At 38.9% G+C, this 16,469-nt stretch overlaps 1 protein-coding gene across 1 annotated transcript in view; it reads right to left on the reverse strand.

The window, feature by feature from the left end:
* LOC129369013 (1-phosphatidylinositol 4,5-bisphosphate phosphodiesterase beta-1) overlaps positions 1-15,759 on the reverse strand; it is a 107,375-nt gene extending 91,616 nt beyond the window's left edge. Inside the window, exons 1-2 of the mRNA XM_055044263.1 lie at positions 15,366-15,759; positions 10,691-10,768 (exon numbers count right to left, since the gene is read on the reverse strand). Of these exons, the coding sequence (XP_054900238.1) occupies positions 10,691-10,768; positions 15,366-15,464 (177 nt within the window). The 5' untranslated portion in view covers positions 15,465-15,759. The remainder of the gene's footprint in view (positions 1-10,690; positions 10,769-15,365) is intronic.
* Between the last annotated feature and the right edge of the window lie 710 nt (positions 15,760-16,469).

Genomic DNA, 16,469 nt, shown 5'->3' on the forward strand with positions numbered 1-16,469 from the left:
CTTGTATAATAAGGTTTATCCAAAAAAATGAACAAAAGGGACATTTTGTCATTAAGGAAGGAAGTAGTTTTCTAAATGAAAACCACCAGCCCTCTGGAAGTAAAAATAAAAATAGAGGTCAGACAAATTTGTTCCTTAACGCAAAAATGCTGCTCACTTATTTGGAATTATTACTTATTCTATCCAATATTTACTCTATTTAATAACAGATTGCCCATTGTTCAAGTTTAATTAATTTGGATTTTTTCCCACTTTAACTCCCCCCCAAAAAACACATGGAAGTTATTGTAAATCCACAATGATTTACAGAAAAAGCATCTTCAATTTAATCAAAACAAAATTACACAAAATTGTAGTTTCCAATTGAAGACTTTTACATGAGACATAAGTGGGATTTTGGTGATGCTGCAGGACACAGACTATAGACTATTAAAGTCCTTTGTGTTAAGCAATTCCTGCCACTGATTATCCTCTGTTAGATATTTCACTGCTTGAATCCACCTGATTTAAAAGGATTGGTCATTAGCAGACTCCTGCAGTGCTTTGTGACAAACTGCGAGAATAATGCAATCATTTACATCTGGAGTGTTTAAGCATAAACAGATCTAAAGCACGTACGTAGATCCATCCCTGTAAAAGAATGATGGGAATTATTATTTGGGAGCAACTGGGATATCTAGATATCTAGATTATTTTCAAGCAAAGAATATCCATCCATCTGATGATTTACTATGTTCAAGAACCCATCAGAAATAGCATGTGGGTCACAACACTCACATTCATTTTACATGCAACAGTGTTGCTTCTAAACGCTCCGAGCAATTGGATTTCTTCTTCTTCATTAGATCCTTTCCATAGTACAAAGACGAAAGCAGCAAAATTATTTATACTGGTGAGAAACAGTAGTAACATTAATGATGAATTTCCCTAAGGAGAAAAAGTGTGGATAATTTAAAGTATAAGATTCTGACGACAATACTCCTTCAGTTCAATTTTTCATCTTTTTCCCTGTGTAGGTGCAGATGAAAAACTGAGAAAAAAAGAGTGGAAGAAATTAATTACTGAGACGGAAGTGTGGTCCACACTGCATAGTTTCAATTACAACAAAGAAAAACCGAATTGCGCAACAAAACGGGGAACATTTGTTTCTCTGCTTAGTTTAAAAGCCGTGAAGAAAAAGAGAAAGAACATTGATACTTGTTTTAATTGTAAAAATGAGCAGGGTACACATTAAAAGTTTCTTTTTAAGTTTCAAGAGCAACATTAACACAAAAACAAACTGATGAGCTACAGAAGCCATTAAAGGTATCCATCAAAGCATCATATAAAAGAGAATGGAAGTTTAATGTAGGCTTTAAAATCTTTTCACTGAATGCTTTAATTTGAAAGGGCTCTCAGAGGAAAGCAGCCACCTGGTTTGGAGCAGGGATGGCAGTAAAATCCTTGCCAGGAGGAGGTGTCACGAAAAACAAGCTGTTGGATTGTCAGCAACTGGGCTTGGTTATTGCTCTAGGTAGATAGGAGAAGCAGGAGGACAATGGATCAATTAAATCTTTCTTGCATGTTTTAGATGCATCAAGACGTAGGGATGCAAAATATACTTCAAACATACCATCATCGCAATGCCAGTGTATTCAATAATTGTTGGCTAATATAGCTCTTATAGCCTTTCTTTATTTCATCCGTGTGTCTCATCACACTAAAAACCAAAAGTAATTATTGGAGAAACTGAAATTTACTGAACTTGAAGTTAGTCATGACCAAAGGACCTTTGCTTAGAAGTTCTTTGGCAGATCGCCGTTTACCGAGCTTTAAAAAAACCTAACTTACCTATTCTGATTTTGGCCGATACCAATCTTTTGTCTGAAATGTTGTTCGATATATTAAGCAAGTTGCTGCATTGGCAAAAAAAAGGGTGACTATTAAAGAGCATCTTTAAATGTGCAGACATGACCTGGTCGGCTGGTTTGCCAGTCAAACCTGTCCTATGGTAGAAAAGAAAAGTACAGAGCTTGATTTTTAGATGTTCGCCGAGGTTGATATCAGTGGATAAAAATCGGACGATCACCGATCTGTCAAAATTAAGGAAATCGGCACCGATAAATCTTTGCACTCCTACTTTTGCTGTTTTTTTTTGACACAGCATTGTACTTTCCTTTGGCCAGAAAGGCACTGCAGAAAGTGCAGTGCCTTTCAAAAGTGGGCACTGCTTTGAAATTTCTCACTTTACCATCAAGTGAAAGGGATTTGAAACACAGCTTTCAAATAAAGATTTTAAATGTGTAATATGAAATCTTATCACTCACATTCATTTTAGCAGCACTAGACGAAATCCAGTGCAACTGACGAACCACTAATGAGTAATTTAATCCAGAGAAGGACAGTGAACAAAAACACAAAGACCAAGAAACGCATCAGACATGTCAGGGTCTTCAGTAAACACTTTTCAAGGCACGGTTGTGTAATTCACTGAGTGAGAGAGCGGTACACTCTGAACGGGTTGCCAGATTATTGCAGGGCAACAGAGACACACAGAAAAAAAGAACCAGCATCCGCACACAAACCTGAAAACCTTTCTCCATTTCTGAGATACAGATCGCGCAGATTCCTATATTTACAGTACATCTACATGTGCTTTGCATCATGCCTTGAGACATGGCTCCAAGACAAGTTGAAATATCAGATAAGAATTAGAGTGAGACTTGTTCAGGGAAAATGTAACAGCTCCAGTTATTTAAGTTATCATTTACAACTACTCCTGTATTTATAATATCAGCTGGCCAAAACTACAAGACAACACCCGCAGAAGGAAAATAAAGCAAAGAGGAAGCAAAGAGGAACCAACCCCACACAGGATGACATTGACTGGTAATGTAGGGCTCTGCTCACAGATCAGTTCTGTCTCTGCCATGCAAATTTATAATCAACAGCGACAGGAGCAGCTTGGGCTCCGTTGCACATTTAAATCTATTCAAATCAAGCTTGGTTTGGGGGATTTTTTTTTTCAGTCTGAAAGCTACAAACTTGGGCACAGACTGTTGAGCTTTGCTGGTTACATGCACATGGTTTGAAAGTTTATGTTGGTTTAATGTATTTACCTCCTACAGGGTTTCTAGTAGTATTTAGCAGCTTTTAATAAAAGTTGACTTGGTAATCGGCTTTTATTGGACAATAGTAAGAAACTAAAACAGAAAGAAATAGCCAAAATGAAAGAGTATCAGAGCTTTCAGCTGAATCCATTTACTGTAATCACTGTTAACCATGCATTTCAGGGAAAACCATCAAAAAGCCCTTACAGTGCAAACAGTGAGGCATCCTTATTTTATATTACAAGAGAGGATTTTCTACAGATACAGACTCTATAATCCAGAAAAGATACGGTTGTTTGCATCTGAATCAAGTCATACTTTCTCATTTTATTCTTTCCGTTGCTTCGCAGTGGGCTTTTTGTCATTATCAACCATCAGTTGTTAGCAGACAAAGTCAAACTGCAATCTTTGTGAAGACTCATGGTTGACATGAATCCACATACCAGAGATTATGTATAAATAAGTGGTATAGAAACAGGCCAGTGGAAATGTCATAAATACCTGGAATCGTAATATTGAGAGGATTAATCAACCTCTTCATTCTTCTGTCGTTTTTAAGCAAGCAGCCAAACACGTTATGCTTGATTAGACTAACACAGGCTGTTGTCTTACAACAAACAGGCCTCTAATCCAGAAATATGATCTATTTATGTAATAAACCTGTAAAATGGCTTGGCTGATTTAATTTTTGGAGTCTAATTTTGTTTGTCTGGAAAAGGGTTGATTTTTATTATGCATGGCATGAAGGCAGGTTTCTCCTGCAGCTTATGCTTTACAGCTACAGGTTATTGTGATGTAGAATCTCGAGATCAATGCAGAACCCACATAGAAACGCCTAATATGAAAGTCCAAATATTCTTTTTATTCTATCTCACCTTTTAAATCTCTAATTATCTACACTCCATCAATGTTGGTGGCAAGGACAATATCAGTTAGGAGATAACCGATTCCTGTTGTTACTTGGACTCGGTGTCTTACTGTTGGTGCTGCTCTTTGCTGCCAAGTCTGAACTGCTTGACTAATGCGACACCTTTGTTTCTGTTACCGTGGCAGACTCTGCTGAAGCTTCGGGAATCACATTGAACAACTTTGGCAATGGGAGCCGTTTAATCGGCCAAAGGACTCTAAGACGAACTCTTGTCCTTCTCTAAAGTGTTTCTGTGTGGTTGCCTATTTGAGCATGAACTGTTCTGCAACCCAATAGAGGAGAAAGCTCCTAATCTGAATTCAGGGAGAAGGTGTGACGCAAACAAAGCTGAACACTCAGGAAGTGTTCGGTCTCAAACGTTTGATAATGTTTTCCTGCTTTTGATTCTGCGTTTTTCCAAGATGGCTTCGTTCAGAAAACTAAATTTGATACTAAACTTTAAGACATAAAATCTTAATCTTACACTTAATTTTTTATTTTTTTTAAGTTCAAGTTTGAATACTTTTCATCCAGTATTGACTGTATCTGTTTGTAATCACAGCAACTCAATGGACAGTTGTTACTTAATGTTTGGGTGTGGTTACTATCGACTATGCAACACCAAAATAATAATGTCATGACAGACGAGGAAAAATACAACCACAACCTGTTATTTCAAATAACATAACTACAAGATTTAGTAACTAATTACTAAGCAACAAACGACAGAGGAGGTTTTAAATGTAGTCCTGATAGCTTTAAAGTACCCGATCCAGTCATTCTGAAAATAAAATGTCAGACTAACCAATGTCACCAAAATGTGAAATATGATAACTTTTCTTTTCCAAGAGCCTTGTCATATTCATCTCCCTAATATTTCTCATCCACACTCACTCCCTTTCTCTCACCACCGATGCAGGTGAAATATGGGCTTTGTGTGCCCAGCTATAACTTGGCAGAGGCCACAATTCACTTTCAGTCAATTGGCTGCAGATTTATACCTTGTCTCTCAACCCCATATAGTTGCTGACGGAGGTGGAGGAGCAGCAGCCTCTGTAATCACGGAAAATTGCTGCGTGGGTAAAAAAACAGATGTGTGAGCTTTGCTATGACAGAGCTGGGAGGAAAAGGTGTGTGGTTTTGTTCGAGTGTGTATTAAAGGGCAGAACTCCTGCTGTGCATCGGCTCAATTGGAGCTTCATTCGGAGTCGGCCGTCGCATACCAGCTGCCAACTGCGTAAGTCTGGTTTTGGCCCGGGGTGGCCTGTGTTTCACCTCTGAACATCATTCAGTGCCATACGCTGAGTGCTTGTCAGGGGAACGTCCTGAAATTGGCACACTCCTGAAACATAAATCTCCCGAGAGAAAGTGTTTAACCTTTTGTTACAACAGCAGCCTGCTCAGTGGGACATACACACGCACACACACGCATGCAGACGGAAACGACGATATCAGTTTCAAAGTGGCAATGTTCCTCAGAATATGAGCGGGCGACAAAGAGAGAGAAAGTGACATTTCCAAGGCATATGCTGTCACAAGGCAACCATGGAAACTAAACTAAAAGGTTGTTAATTTAACTGAGTCACTCCACCTCTCATTGTATTGCTCCATTGCTCCTCCCACTAAAAGCAGCCACAGCCACTAGACGTACGAATGTATTTTTAACCTGTGCAGCCACCTGTTCATGCATGACGTTTCCACAGCGTGATGTGATTCTAAACAAGTTGAGGACTTTGGGTTTACAGCAGCCTCTGCCAAATGTTAAGCTACAGACTGTTGACATATCGCACCATCACCATTGAAACGCTTTTCAGTTACATTAAAGTCTTGCATGAGAAAAGGGTAACTTCATCTGAAAATTGCAAAGTAACTTAAACGTTAATATTAGTTTCACAACAAGCAGTAAGGCAGTAAAGAATGTCAGGAGGGTTTTTTTTTTCAGTCAGAAACAGAAAGGCTGAAACGTGGAAGGAAGTATTTTATTAAGTTCTTAACTCTGGCCCCCAAAATATTCCTGTTCTCAATTTTCTAACTTTATGGGGGGAAAAAACACGAGTTTTATCAGTGACTGAGAAAATTATTTTCTGTGAATATACACAAAGCTGTTAATACATTCCTTTTGTGCGAAGGGACATTATTAATTTTCTTTTTTCCACTTGTGAATTTGTGAAGATGTTTATTGCAGCCAGTCGTTCAGAAGAAGAGAGAGAACCTGCAGAAACTAGAAAGAAGCTGTCCGGGTGAACTGTGAACCAAACGCATGCAAACGTGGGAAATTTATTACAGCAATAATTTACATAGCCGTGTCCTGAGTGAGAATTTAGCAGCGTGAAGCATAAAAACACGGCCAGCACTGCATTCAGCACTAAACTGTTTAGACCTGTAACCAAGCAGAGAAAGTGTAACACCTTGAAGCTGCATCAGACCGCTGCATTTGAATTGTCCGCAACAGAACCAGCTTTGTCAGAGGTTTTGTTTTGGCGAAAGTCCAACGGCGAAGGGAGTGACATGAAAACTCAAATTAAGCTTATCCATTTGATCCAGGCTCTTTGTGGTGAATTGCTGCCATTGACAGGTTGCCTATGTTTCCGTTACATTTCCCTGGCAAGTCATATAATGGCTAAATAAATGTATTTTTACTCTTCCACAGGATTTACCACAACACTAAAGAGAAGAAAGAAAAACTGAAGATCAGAGATGGGAAAAGACATAACATGTTACATATATAAAGTGGGTGAAGATAAAATGCTGCAGTCTGCTACAATTGCAGCTCCAACACAGTTAAATATTATGTTATTTAAAATTAATCCGTGAACAATCATGTGTCCAGAGCTGTTTTTTTTTCTTCTTGTTTTTGTTTGATGAAATGTTTAGATTAATTACTCATTTAGATTGCCACACCTGTTAATCGTGGAAGAAATATTATTCTTTTTTTAGTTTAAAGTCTTGTGGTTACATGAGAAAACTGCTAAATTTTTCTAACAAGGTTAACAAAGCCTTGTTCTGGCAAGTGTCCATTAATAATATTCCATGTTTCATTGATATATTCATTAACTAAAAGGGGTTTTCTCTCAGGAAGGAACAAGTATTTAAATATTATACAACTCTGTAGTTTGGGAATGGGACTTTTTTCCTGGCAAACTAGTTCCAGTACTGGTTTAGAAAAGTAGCCGTCAAACTTTCACTACAAAACTAGTCCGACCTTAGAACCAACTCTCTGCTGGGCCAGACAAAAGTAAATGTTTATGAGTCACTTGAAATGTGTCCGCCACCACATCCAGAGAAAGATATTAGATTTATTTGAGTCATGGACTTCACAGATGCTTAAAAAAAATTAATAATTCAAATTAAATGTCTAAAAACAAAACTGACATATGAGGAGGGAAAAAATTGTTCCTTAGAGGCGTTAAAAATATTCCGGCCCTGACTGAACTCGCTTCTGCATATGGAGACAAACCGTATCAGTTCTGACAATCAGTAGAAACACAGAGTTGCATGTTTAACTAGCACTACAGAGAGCTGCACCCAGCCACTCGGATATTTCTATAAACAGTGTTTGCATTTACAATTCTAACCACTGTAGGGCTTTTCAATAGCCAGTTAGAGTCAATAAATCCTGCCTAAAACTGTGTGTTTAACATCCACTTGCACTGCTGCATTGAACTACCAGTCAGGATTTTAACAGGAAAACTGACTGGGTCCTCAAATCTAGGATTGAGGATCCCACGTATGACTGCAAATCATCCTAAATGACAAAAATAATAGCAGTAACCCATATTCTAAATGTTAGAATAGGCAAAACATAGTACCTACATTACTTACATTGTCACCGTACCCCTGTTTAATTAAGTCATAACCATTGGAAGAAAGATTTTTAGTGACAAAATGGGCTAGCACCGGGCTGGTTATCCAGCAGTGGAAAATGACTGTAGCTCCTAACTTTTGTTCACACTCTAGCATCAGGTTTGGTTTAGCACTGGAGCCACTTTGGTTGCCGAAGCCCTAATCGAGTGCCGCTTCAAGAAGTAGACTACACAGTAAAACATTAAGTACGGGAAATACCTAAATCCATCAGTGGTAATGACAGTTTAAAAGTCAGCCCAGTTGGCACACCGAGTGCAGTTCTGCTTTGCTCCTGAAGAATCCAAGGAATGCTTTTACTCTGCAGGCCGCCACAAACACCCATAACAACTGGACAGAGCATTACAGCTTGTTTAAATCGGTCTGCTGAACAGATGCATAATACCATAATGAATAAATGTTAGCAAACACATGAGACAAGGCATCTTCACAAACGCACAGTGGGGCAAAGCAAGATAGTGGCTGCCTTTCTTTATGCCCTAATAGAGTTTTACCTAGGCTTTGCTTGGCATCAGCTTGAGTTATTATGTGCGAGGAAGGATTGTTCTCAGTGCTGGGAGACTCAGCAGACATCCACATTCATAAATACACACAAGCAGATCCAGACACATTGATGCAAAAGCCTCATCATTCCAACTCCCCGCCTCATAATGGAGGGACAGAAAATAATAGTGAACTAATGCCAACCTGTCCCAGCCTCTCTCAATTTTCTCAGCGAGTAACACTCACAGTTCGTCTCTCACTTGCTCTCTTCCCTCGTTAATTGCTTAATAGAACCGTTCACTTTCCCTGCAGACGCTGCCTCTTTTGCCACAGACAGTGTATTATTTACATTAGGCTGGCAACTTAATCGCATCCTTTGCCTGTTACGAAGCAGGACTTAGAAGACTCCTTGTGTGCCGAGGTTAAGTCTCGGTCAGCACTCCTGTCTGTGCTCTGCCATCACTGCAGTAAGAAATGCTCATCTAGGAAAGTATCAAATCAATTCTTGCTATTAATTAGTCTCCGCCAGACTAACACTGCTGATAAAGTTCTACACTTAAATAGAACAGGAACACATTATGTCTATCAAGCTGTTTGGAGGCGTTGGACAAGCAGATCTATGTTCAAATCACTAAAGTAATCAAGTCCCTGAGCTTGACAGCCGTACTGCATATCCAAATAAACAGAACAAACAGGGAGTAGTGCAAATTATGCCCACTTTTAACAAAGTAAGCCATGAGGAAGTGCTTTGTCACATCAGAGGTACTGTTAAAAAGCCCATCTAGGGACAAGTGCTGCGAATTAGCTGTTGCTATTGCACTATGACGCAAACATGGGCTGCTGTTCTGTTCACTTTGTCGATGTGTGTCTCTCCCTATCAAATAAGCTTAATAATCAACATTAGCATAATCAGACAGAGGTAATTTCACAACATTGCTCCTGGTGTCTTTCAGTAATAACTGAAGGCACAAAACTACAGTGTATTCTCAGAGTGTCATGTTAAGCACTCTGGGTGAAACAGTTTGAATTTCTCTCTTTCTCAACACAGATCTTTTAGTGAACGTAGCCCAAGAGTTTGCAACAGGTCTCCAACACATAAAGGTGTCTGACAAGATAGATTAATGAGGCCACAACGAAAACAGAGTGTCACCACACAGTCCACGTTTCAGTACTGTATTCAAACATAATGGCTGGACAGTGGATTGTAAAGTGCTAGGAGTAGCTGGAGTTATTGCTTGTTGCCACTGGATCGTGATTTTTGAGTTGGTGATGTTTTGAGTTTTCAAAGAATGAAGCACAATGCCATGGTACATAAAGGGTTTTCCTGAAATGATAGTTTCATGCCGCTGAAGATGCAAGAAAAAGTGTAAAGGTACCAGTGTGTGGATTGTTGTGTAACACATTTCTGCCACTACGCCACATGTTGCCGCACACTGCCAGCCAGATGGCTGAAAGAATGCTGCACTTTTTGTTCCTCACTTGGAAGACAATTATAGTTGTTTGCAAAGATTTTCCATAGCAAAAAACACTGACACTCATACACAAAAAAACAAAAAACAAAAACATAATTGATCACTCTTATTAAGGTAGCTTAGACAAACTGATTAACCAACTATTGTCCACTTCTTGTTACTCTTTAAAGAGTAAAATAATGAAAAGGTGTTTTAACTTAACCGGTAGTTTGTCCATAGTTTGAAAATATGCACAACAGCAATGTTTTCATAAACATTAGTGATTATTACATTAAAATAGTTTAGCAACAGGAGGAGAATTTGTTTCTTTATAGTTTAAATAAAAGCAATGAAAGCACAGTGTACTCTCAGGTTTACATTTTTCAGATGAAAGTTTGTCACGACAGCCACCTATTACTTAACCTGCAGCATGCAAGACTACATTATAGATGGTTTTTAAGCACAAAAGGCTGCAGATGAATATTTATATTACTTCTTAGCTTTGACACTTGTTCAAATTTAAGCCTGTGAGTCAGATTTTTTTTAAAGAGCAACTGCAACAACTACAATCTGTTCTTCACAATTTGCAGTTTTGCCCATAGTCTGATTGTTAACACAGTAACAAATGCCTGTGATAGTTTGTCCTTGCTTTGCATCCATCAAAGCACACACAAAGCCTTCAGAGTAGCAATAACACAAAGAATACACAAGATTCCAACCTAATTGTAAGTTTTCATACATTTCACAACAGAAATGCGGAAAACAACTGTTTACGCTGCTGCAACAATAACTGTTATATAAATCTAATGGAAGAATGCTGTTTTCTTGCAACTTTGTAAGCATGTAGGTCAAGATTCAGACTGAAAACCTTTCAACAGACTTAAAAGCTGGTGTTTTACCTTGTTCTGGTCAATCCAGTACAGGAAGTAGCCTTTGGGGTCAACGGTTAGAGTCACAGGGGTCACAGTGGTAGAATCCTGTAGTAAGAAAGACAAGACATCTGGAGTCAATCAGTGTGTCACCATGTAACACTGCATCCCTCTTGTGGCTTATACGCAAGTACATATGACGGAATATTCCCGGGGGTAAACCGGTTAATTTTCCTGTCAACATCAAAGCATAGTTGTTGTTTTTTTTTCTAACAACACTTGCATTCCAGAGTCTGAAATGACATTAAAACCGCTGTTTTTGTTGCACTTTACACACAATCCTTTTCTTCCAGGGTACTTTTCAATTCATGACGAGACACCGCCACAAATGACCAGCTCACTGGCGTGTGAGTGTAATTGCTGCGGCTGCATTCATGGCTGCAGGTTGTTTGAAAGCTGAAGTTACCATTTTCCCTTCTTGCAAAGGGGAAATGCTTTCCCACAGCTTCTACGTAAAGACGGTCCCATGTTTCACAGACACAATTTGACCCTGAGGCGCACATGGCAACGCCAGATATTATTGGATGCCGCTATAAAAAGAAAGAGGCTTTTGCCCTTTTTTTTCCCCCAGCATCGCATTGTGGCAGTAGTTCAGCTGAACAGCAGCATATTGTCCTCTTCAATATCCGGGAAATCAAACCACATTTGCTGCAACAAAATCTTCAAAGTGTCTTCCTGAGACAACTAATGACGTCCCTAACACAGCATTTGGAGGCAGAGCTAATGGTCAGAATGTGCTACACATATCTATTTGTGTGACCCCATGCCACTTAAAGTTCAACATATAAAACCATTTGACTGGGAGATTGTAGACCTCTGATCCAACTGTACCGTGGTACAGAGAACAATAATAATTTATAATAAAATGACTTCAAGAGAAGAAAACATCGTAGAAAAATTGCACACTTACTCCATGACTGAGCAGGAAGAAAAGAATTGAGTAAAAAGTGAATGAATGACATGTTCTGAGATTGAACTGGTAAAGTGTTGTATCAGAAGCATTTGCTATAGGGATGCTAATTACGGCAACTCAACATTCACTGGAAATAAATACTCCTCAGTATCAGTTTAGGTTGTGCACGCATGATTGCACAATCTTTGTAGGCTTGACTGAGGGAGAAAAACCTGCATGGGTTGATTGGCAGAACACCCCGCTTTAAGTTAGCGTTTAGTGAAGAGGCATGCAAGCCTATTCATACTTTTTCTTTCATTTGTTGGTGTGTTACACCCACCGCCCCAATTTATTTGAAACTGCAGCTGAAAGCAACATACAGCGTAGCAGAAAAATTGTGAATGGTGAAAGAAAATTATAAATAGGAATGTGCAAAATTTATATTTCTTCTTTATATGGATGCTTATTACAAAATGCATTTTCAACTGCATTGAAGTCGGGACTTTGAATAGGCCACAGCATTTCAAAACGCTTTCATCTAACTTTGGTTATGTGTTTATGTTTGTTGTCCAGATAAAGGTAAAACTTCACCCTTGGCACAGTGGAGTCTGTGACAGGTTTAGTCCTGTATTTGGCTCCAACTATCATTCAATCAATGCTGACAAGCCTCCATGTCCCTATAAAGAAGCATCTCCACAACATGAATGGTAAGCTCAAATGGATGTGAAGTGTTGCATTTTATAACACATAGTGTAATTAGCTGACTTCTGAAGACAGTTTGTTGCCCTGCAAGTTGTTTTTGTGGAGCATCAGGATAAAAGAACCATCACTATTTAGATTTTCATTCTCCCAATATACTTATTTGTGTCAGTCTACATAAAATCTTCATAAAAGTCGCTGTCTGCCTTTTAGTTCCTCCAACTCCACTTTCACAGATAAATCTAAATTTTCTGAACTCAATAAACACATCAGTGATTCCTAGAAAATGAATTAGTAATGAAGCGGATCAACAACTTTTCGTAAAAACGTTCGCATTTCCATTAAACCAGTTGAAGCATTTATGCAGTAGGACAGGATGTGGCATTTGATGGGTTGGTTCTGATGTTAGTGGAAGGAATGAAGGATGGTTTGTGAGCTCTGGGAATCAACCTAATGATGTGAGAGCAGTCATTTTCACCAGCATCTTAATGTCTTAACTCTCCCCGGCCACCATAACAAACACATTAAGCTATTATGGGCTCTAAGTGAAGATTTTCTCTTGGGACTGAAAATAAAACCACACAGAAACTTCCGGTGGTTTGTAGTATTGCGTTTCATTTTTATAAAGAAAAAAAACCCAACAAGAAACAAAAACAACTGTTGTGTATTCCTTTTGTTTTCAACAAAGTTTTATTGTTTCTGGTGAGCCAAGAATGAACATTCCCCATCTGCTTTTGGTTTAGCTTTTTTTTATTATTATTATTGTCATTTGTCTGGACAACCTCAGCAAGCTGTGGTCTTATTTTTGTCAAACAAAAGGCAGAACAAATGACAAAAGTACAAACCCTGAGATCCCTGCCAAGAAAGACTGTCTTTTTTTTTTTTTTTTTTTTTGTGAAGCATCTGTGCCATTAGTGCTCAGCTCAGGGGAAACGTTATGGAGGAGATTTGAGTTCTGTACATTTCTGGTCTGTGTCCTAATGACATATCCTGCTACTTTCACTAGATTTAAGCTCCCTTGTGCAGACAGGTATGATCTCATTTAGAGTGCATCATGCAAAAAGTGGGGATGATTCCAAAGTAACAATTTTACTGATCCTGTATATATATATATATATATATATATATACACATATATACATATATATATATATATATATATATATATATATATATATATATATATATATATACACATATATACATATATATATATATACATATATATATATATATATATATATATATATATATATATATACACATATATACATATATATATATATATATATATATATATATATATATATATATATATATATATATATACACACATATATACATATATATATATATGTATATAGTAAAATGTCCGACTGACTTAGTCAAAACAAATAAGATGCCTTCGCCTTTCTGTGGGAATTCGGCAAACATTTAGAGGCGATTGTCCCTTTCTTTCCCTAACAGTCTTGCGCTGGAGTTTACCAAACAAATTTTACATCATTCACGCGCCCAGCGAGAAGCGCAAAATTTAATTTTCAGCAAAGTAGAAGCGTAGATAAATAAAACCCACATCAGAGGAAAGCAATAAATGAAAGAGGCACATCCATGTTGTGTTTCTTGTGACCTACACAATTCTGTGAGGGAAAAAATTGGGAGAGAAACCCAAAGCTGTGATAAGAAAAAAAAAATAATATAATTCATCTCTACTTTCAATTTATTAATTGAGCTTTCTATTCCACAGTGATTCTTTCCACGAAATGACACAAGGAGGAAATGGGAAGGACCTGGATGGGAAATGACCCAGAGAAAGTATCTGTGGGTATGTCTGTATTTCACAGGAAAGGCCTGGCAGGCATTTGGCTCTGGAGATACAGCTGCATGTGCCAAAGGCTGCAAACAACCCTGTTTGAGGAAACGACTCACACTTGACGCCCCTTTTTACAACAAAGACAAAGCTGATGGAATGACCACTCTTTGGCAATTAAATGAAAATGTTTCACAAGTCCTCTGATGATTGACAGAGCGAAATGTTTGCAAATGTGCACGATTTCCTCACTGCCGTCTGGACTGACTGTATTCGCACTTCTGCAACCCTCATCCATCTGTGCTGTGCTTGGCTCACCTGGAGTCAAATAAGATAACATGCATTTTCACCAAGAGGCTCATGAATTTATATTTCAAGATGGCCATGAATTTAAAAACAAGCTCATTTATGAAGGGCACGACAAAGCATACAGGAACTGTGAATTTAACAAATTTCAAATTTCTTTCACTAAAAATTAAAGGCTTAAGGCTCATTTCCAGGTATTTCTATTGGAGGAAAGAATATTCCAGGAAAAGGGAATTCAAAAATAAATAATCGCATGCAAATCCTCACAGTACACACAGGCCTGCACCCGGGTTGAGGACGGAGAAGAAAAGCGCAGTTATTCAAATAGGTTGTAACTGGATCACAACAAAAGTCCCTTTCAAATTCTACTGCTGACATGGCGTGGAAGAAAATAAGAAAACGGTTCAACTTGAACTCAAGTCTGAAGAGTGGCAGCTTTATCTATGTCACCTATATATATTACATGTTCATCTACTTCTTCAGAAAGGCTTGAAATGTTACCGAACTGAAGTCTTTTCATATCAACCTTGGTGCTGGTGCTTAAATAAACCCATAAAAATAAAGTGAGCAAGCAGAGGTCAGATAAGCTGTGAAATGTCAATTTCATTGACGCACGAGCTTTTGGGAAAGGCACGTGTACTCACTCGCGTGTACTCCAACAAACACTCTGCATTAAGATGTAAACAAAGCGCATGTCAGGGTGCTGCATTCTTGCAGCAATCCTGGATTAAAGCATGAAGGTAAAGCACTGAGCCCTGTCACTGCAGTCCCCACTGCAAATAAATCTACCCGCTGTGCTGTTGCATGAGTCGCTTATAGATTGTGTATGCCACACTGGACCATGTGCATGTAGATGAAGCGAATAGAAATTATGCAGAGATGTCGTCATAAATAAATAAATAAATAAATAAATACTGCTGGCGTGTCTATCCATTACTTACATCATCCCATTTCATAAATTTGCTGCCCTTTCGGAGGCACTCCGGCACGGACACTGGCTTGAGCTGCAACGCATGAACTCCAGGCTGAGCCCCAGCCATTGACTCATCCACTCCTCTCGACGCACGGCGCGGCCAGAAATGTATCTCTCCCCTCTGCGCTTCTTTTACGTCTCAACGTCTCCCCCTTTTTTTTCTTAAAATCCTCTCAAAAGCCAGCAGATGGAAGCCCACTGTTACTACTGCTGGTGGTATGTCATGCCCGCAGTGGCGGCGGCGGCGCGTTTCGGTTTTGGAGAGCTGGAGAGACAGGCGCAGGCGCGGCGGAGCGGAGCCACTGACTGACTGAACGACTGAGTGACATGCAGCTAAAAACGAGCTCCAGAGAGAGACAGAGCAGCGGGGGAAGAGGGAGGCATCTGAATGAGTTTCACGTCTGGTTTGAAATAGGAGCTACAAGTCAATACCAGGACAGGATCGATGCTTTAAGTGTTCTGGCGCCTCCGTGTGTCCGTGGCAGTGCGATGCGCGCGCACTGGCCCCCAAGCTGATAAATTAGACGCTATAGCAGCAGCAGGTGCACACGAGGCTGACACTATAATAACGCAATAGCAGCAAGAACAATATTTTTTCCTGATTTGGTAAATGACAGGTCTATTTTATGATGTAGACTGGAGAGGGGGAAATGACAAATTACATTTTTCCTCCAGCCAAATCTTCATCACAAATTAGATCATGGAAAATGTCATTTATTTCAGTAATTCAAAAAGTCAAACTCAGATGTAACATATACGTTTATCACACATTGAATGAAATGTTTCAATGAAAGCTAATAAAACCAAAAACCCAATTTCTCAGAAGACTGCAGTGTTACCGAAGATCAACAAAACACCTATTTAAAAAGTTTGTCTATGTACTGCAGAGTGTTTGCACTGAATGCCTGGTTGGTGCTCCAGTCAGCCTCTGCTGAGGTGTTGGGGAAAATCGGGTTGTTTTCAGCTCGTCTGCATTGTGGTCTCTGGGATTTACATCAGGACAGATTGAACTTTTCGACACCTATTCCAAAGATCATTTCATTTGATCACACTTTATTACATATTCAAGTTA

Source organism: Poeciliopsis prolifica, unplaced genomic scaffold (assembly GCF_027474105.1).
Source record: "Poeciliopsis prolifica strain line A6 unplaced genomic scaffold, Auburn_PproV2 SCAFFOLD020, whole genome shotgun sequence".
In the NCBI taxonomy this organism is placed as follows: domain Eukaryota; kingdom Metazoa; phylum Chordata; class Actinopteri; order Cyprinodontiformes; family Poeciliidae; genus Poeciliopsis; species Poeciliopsis prolifica.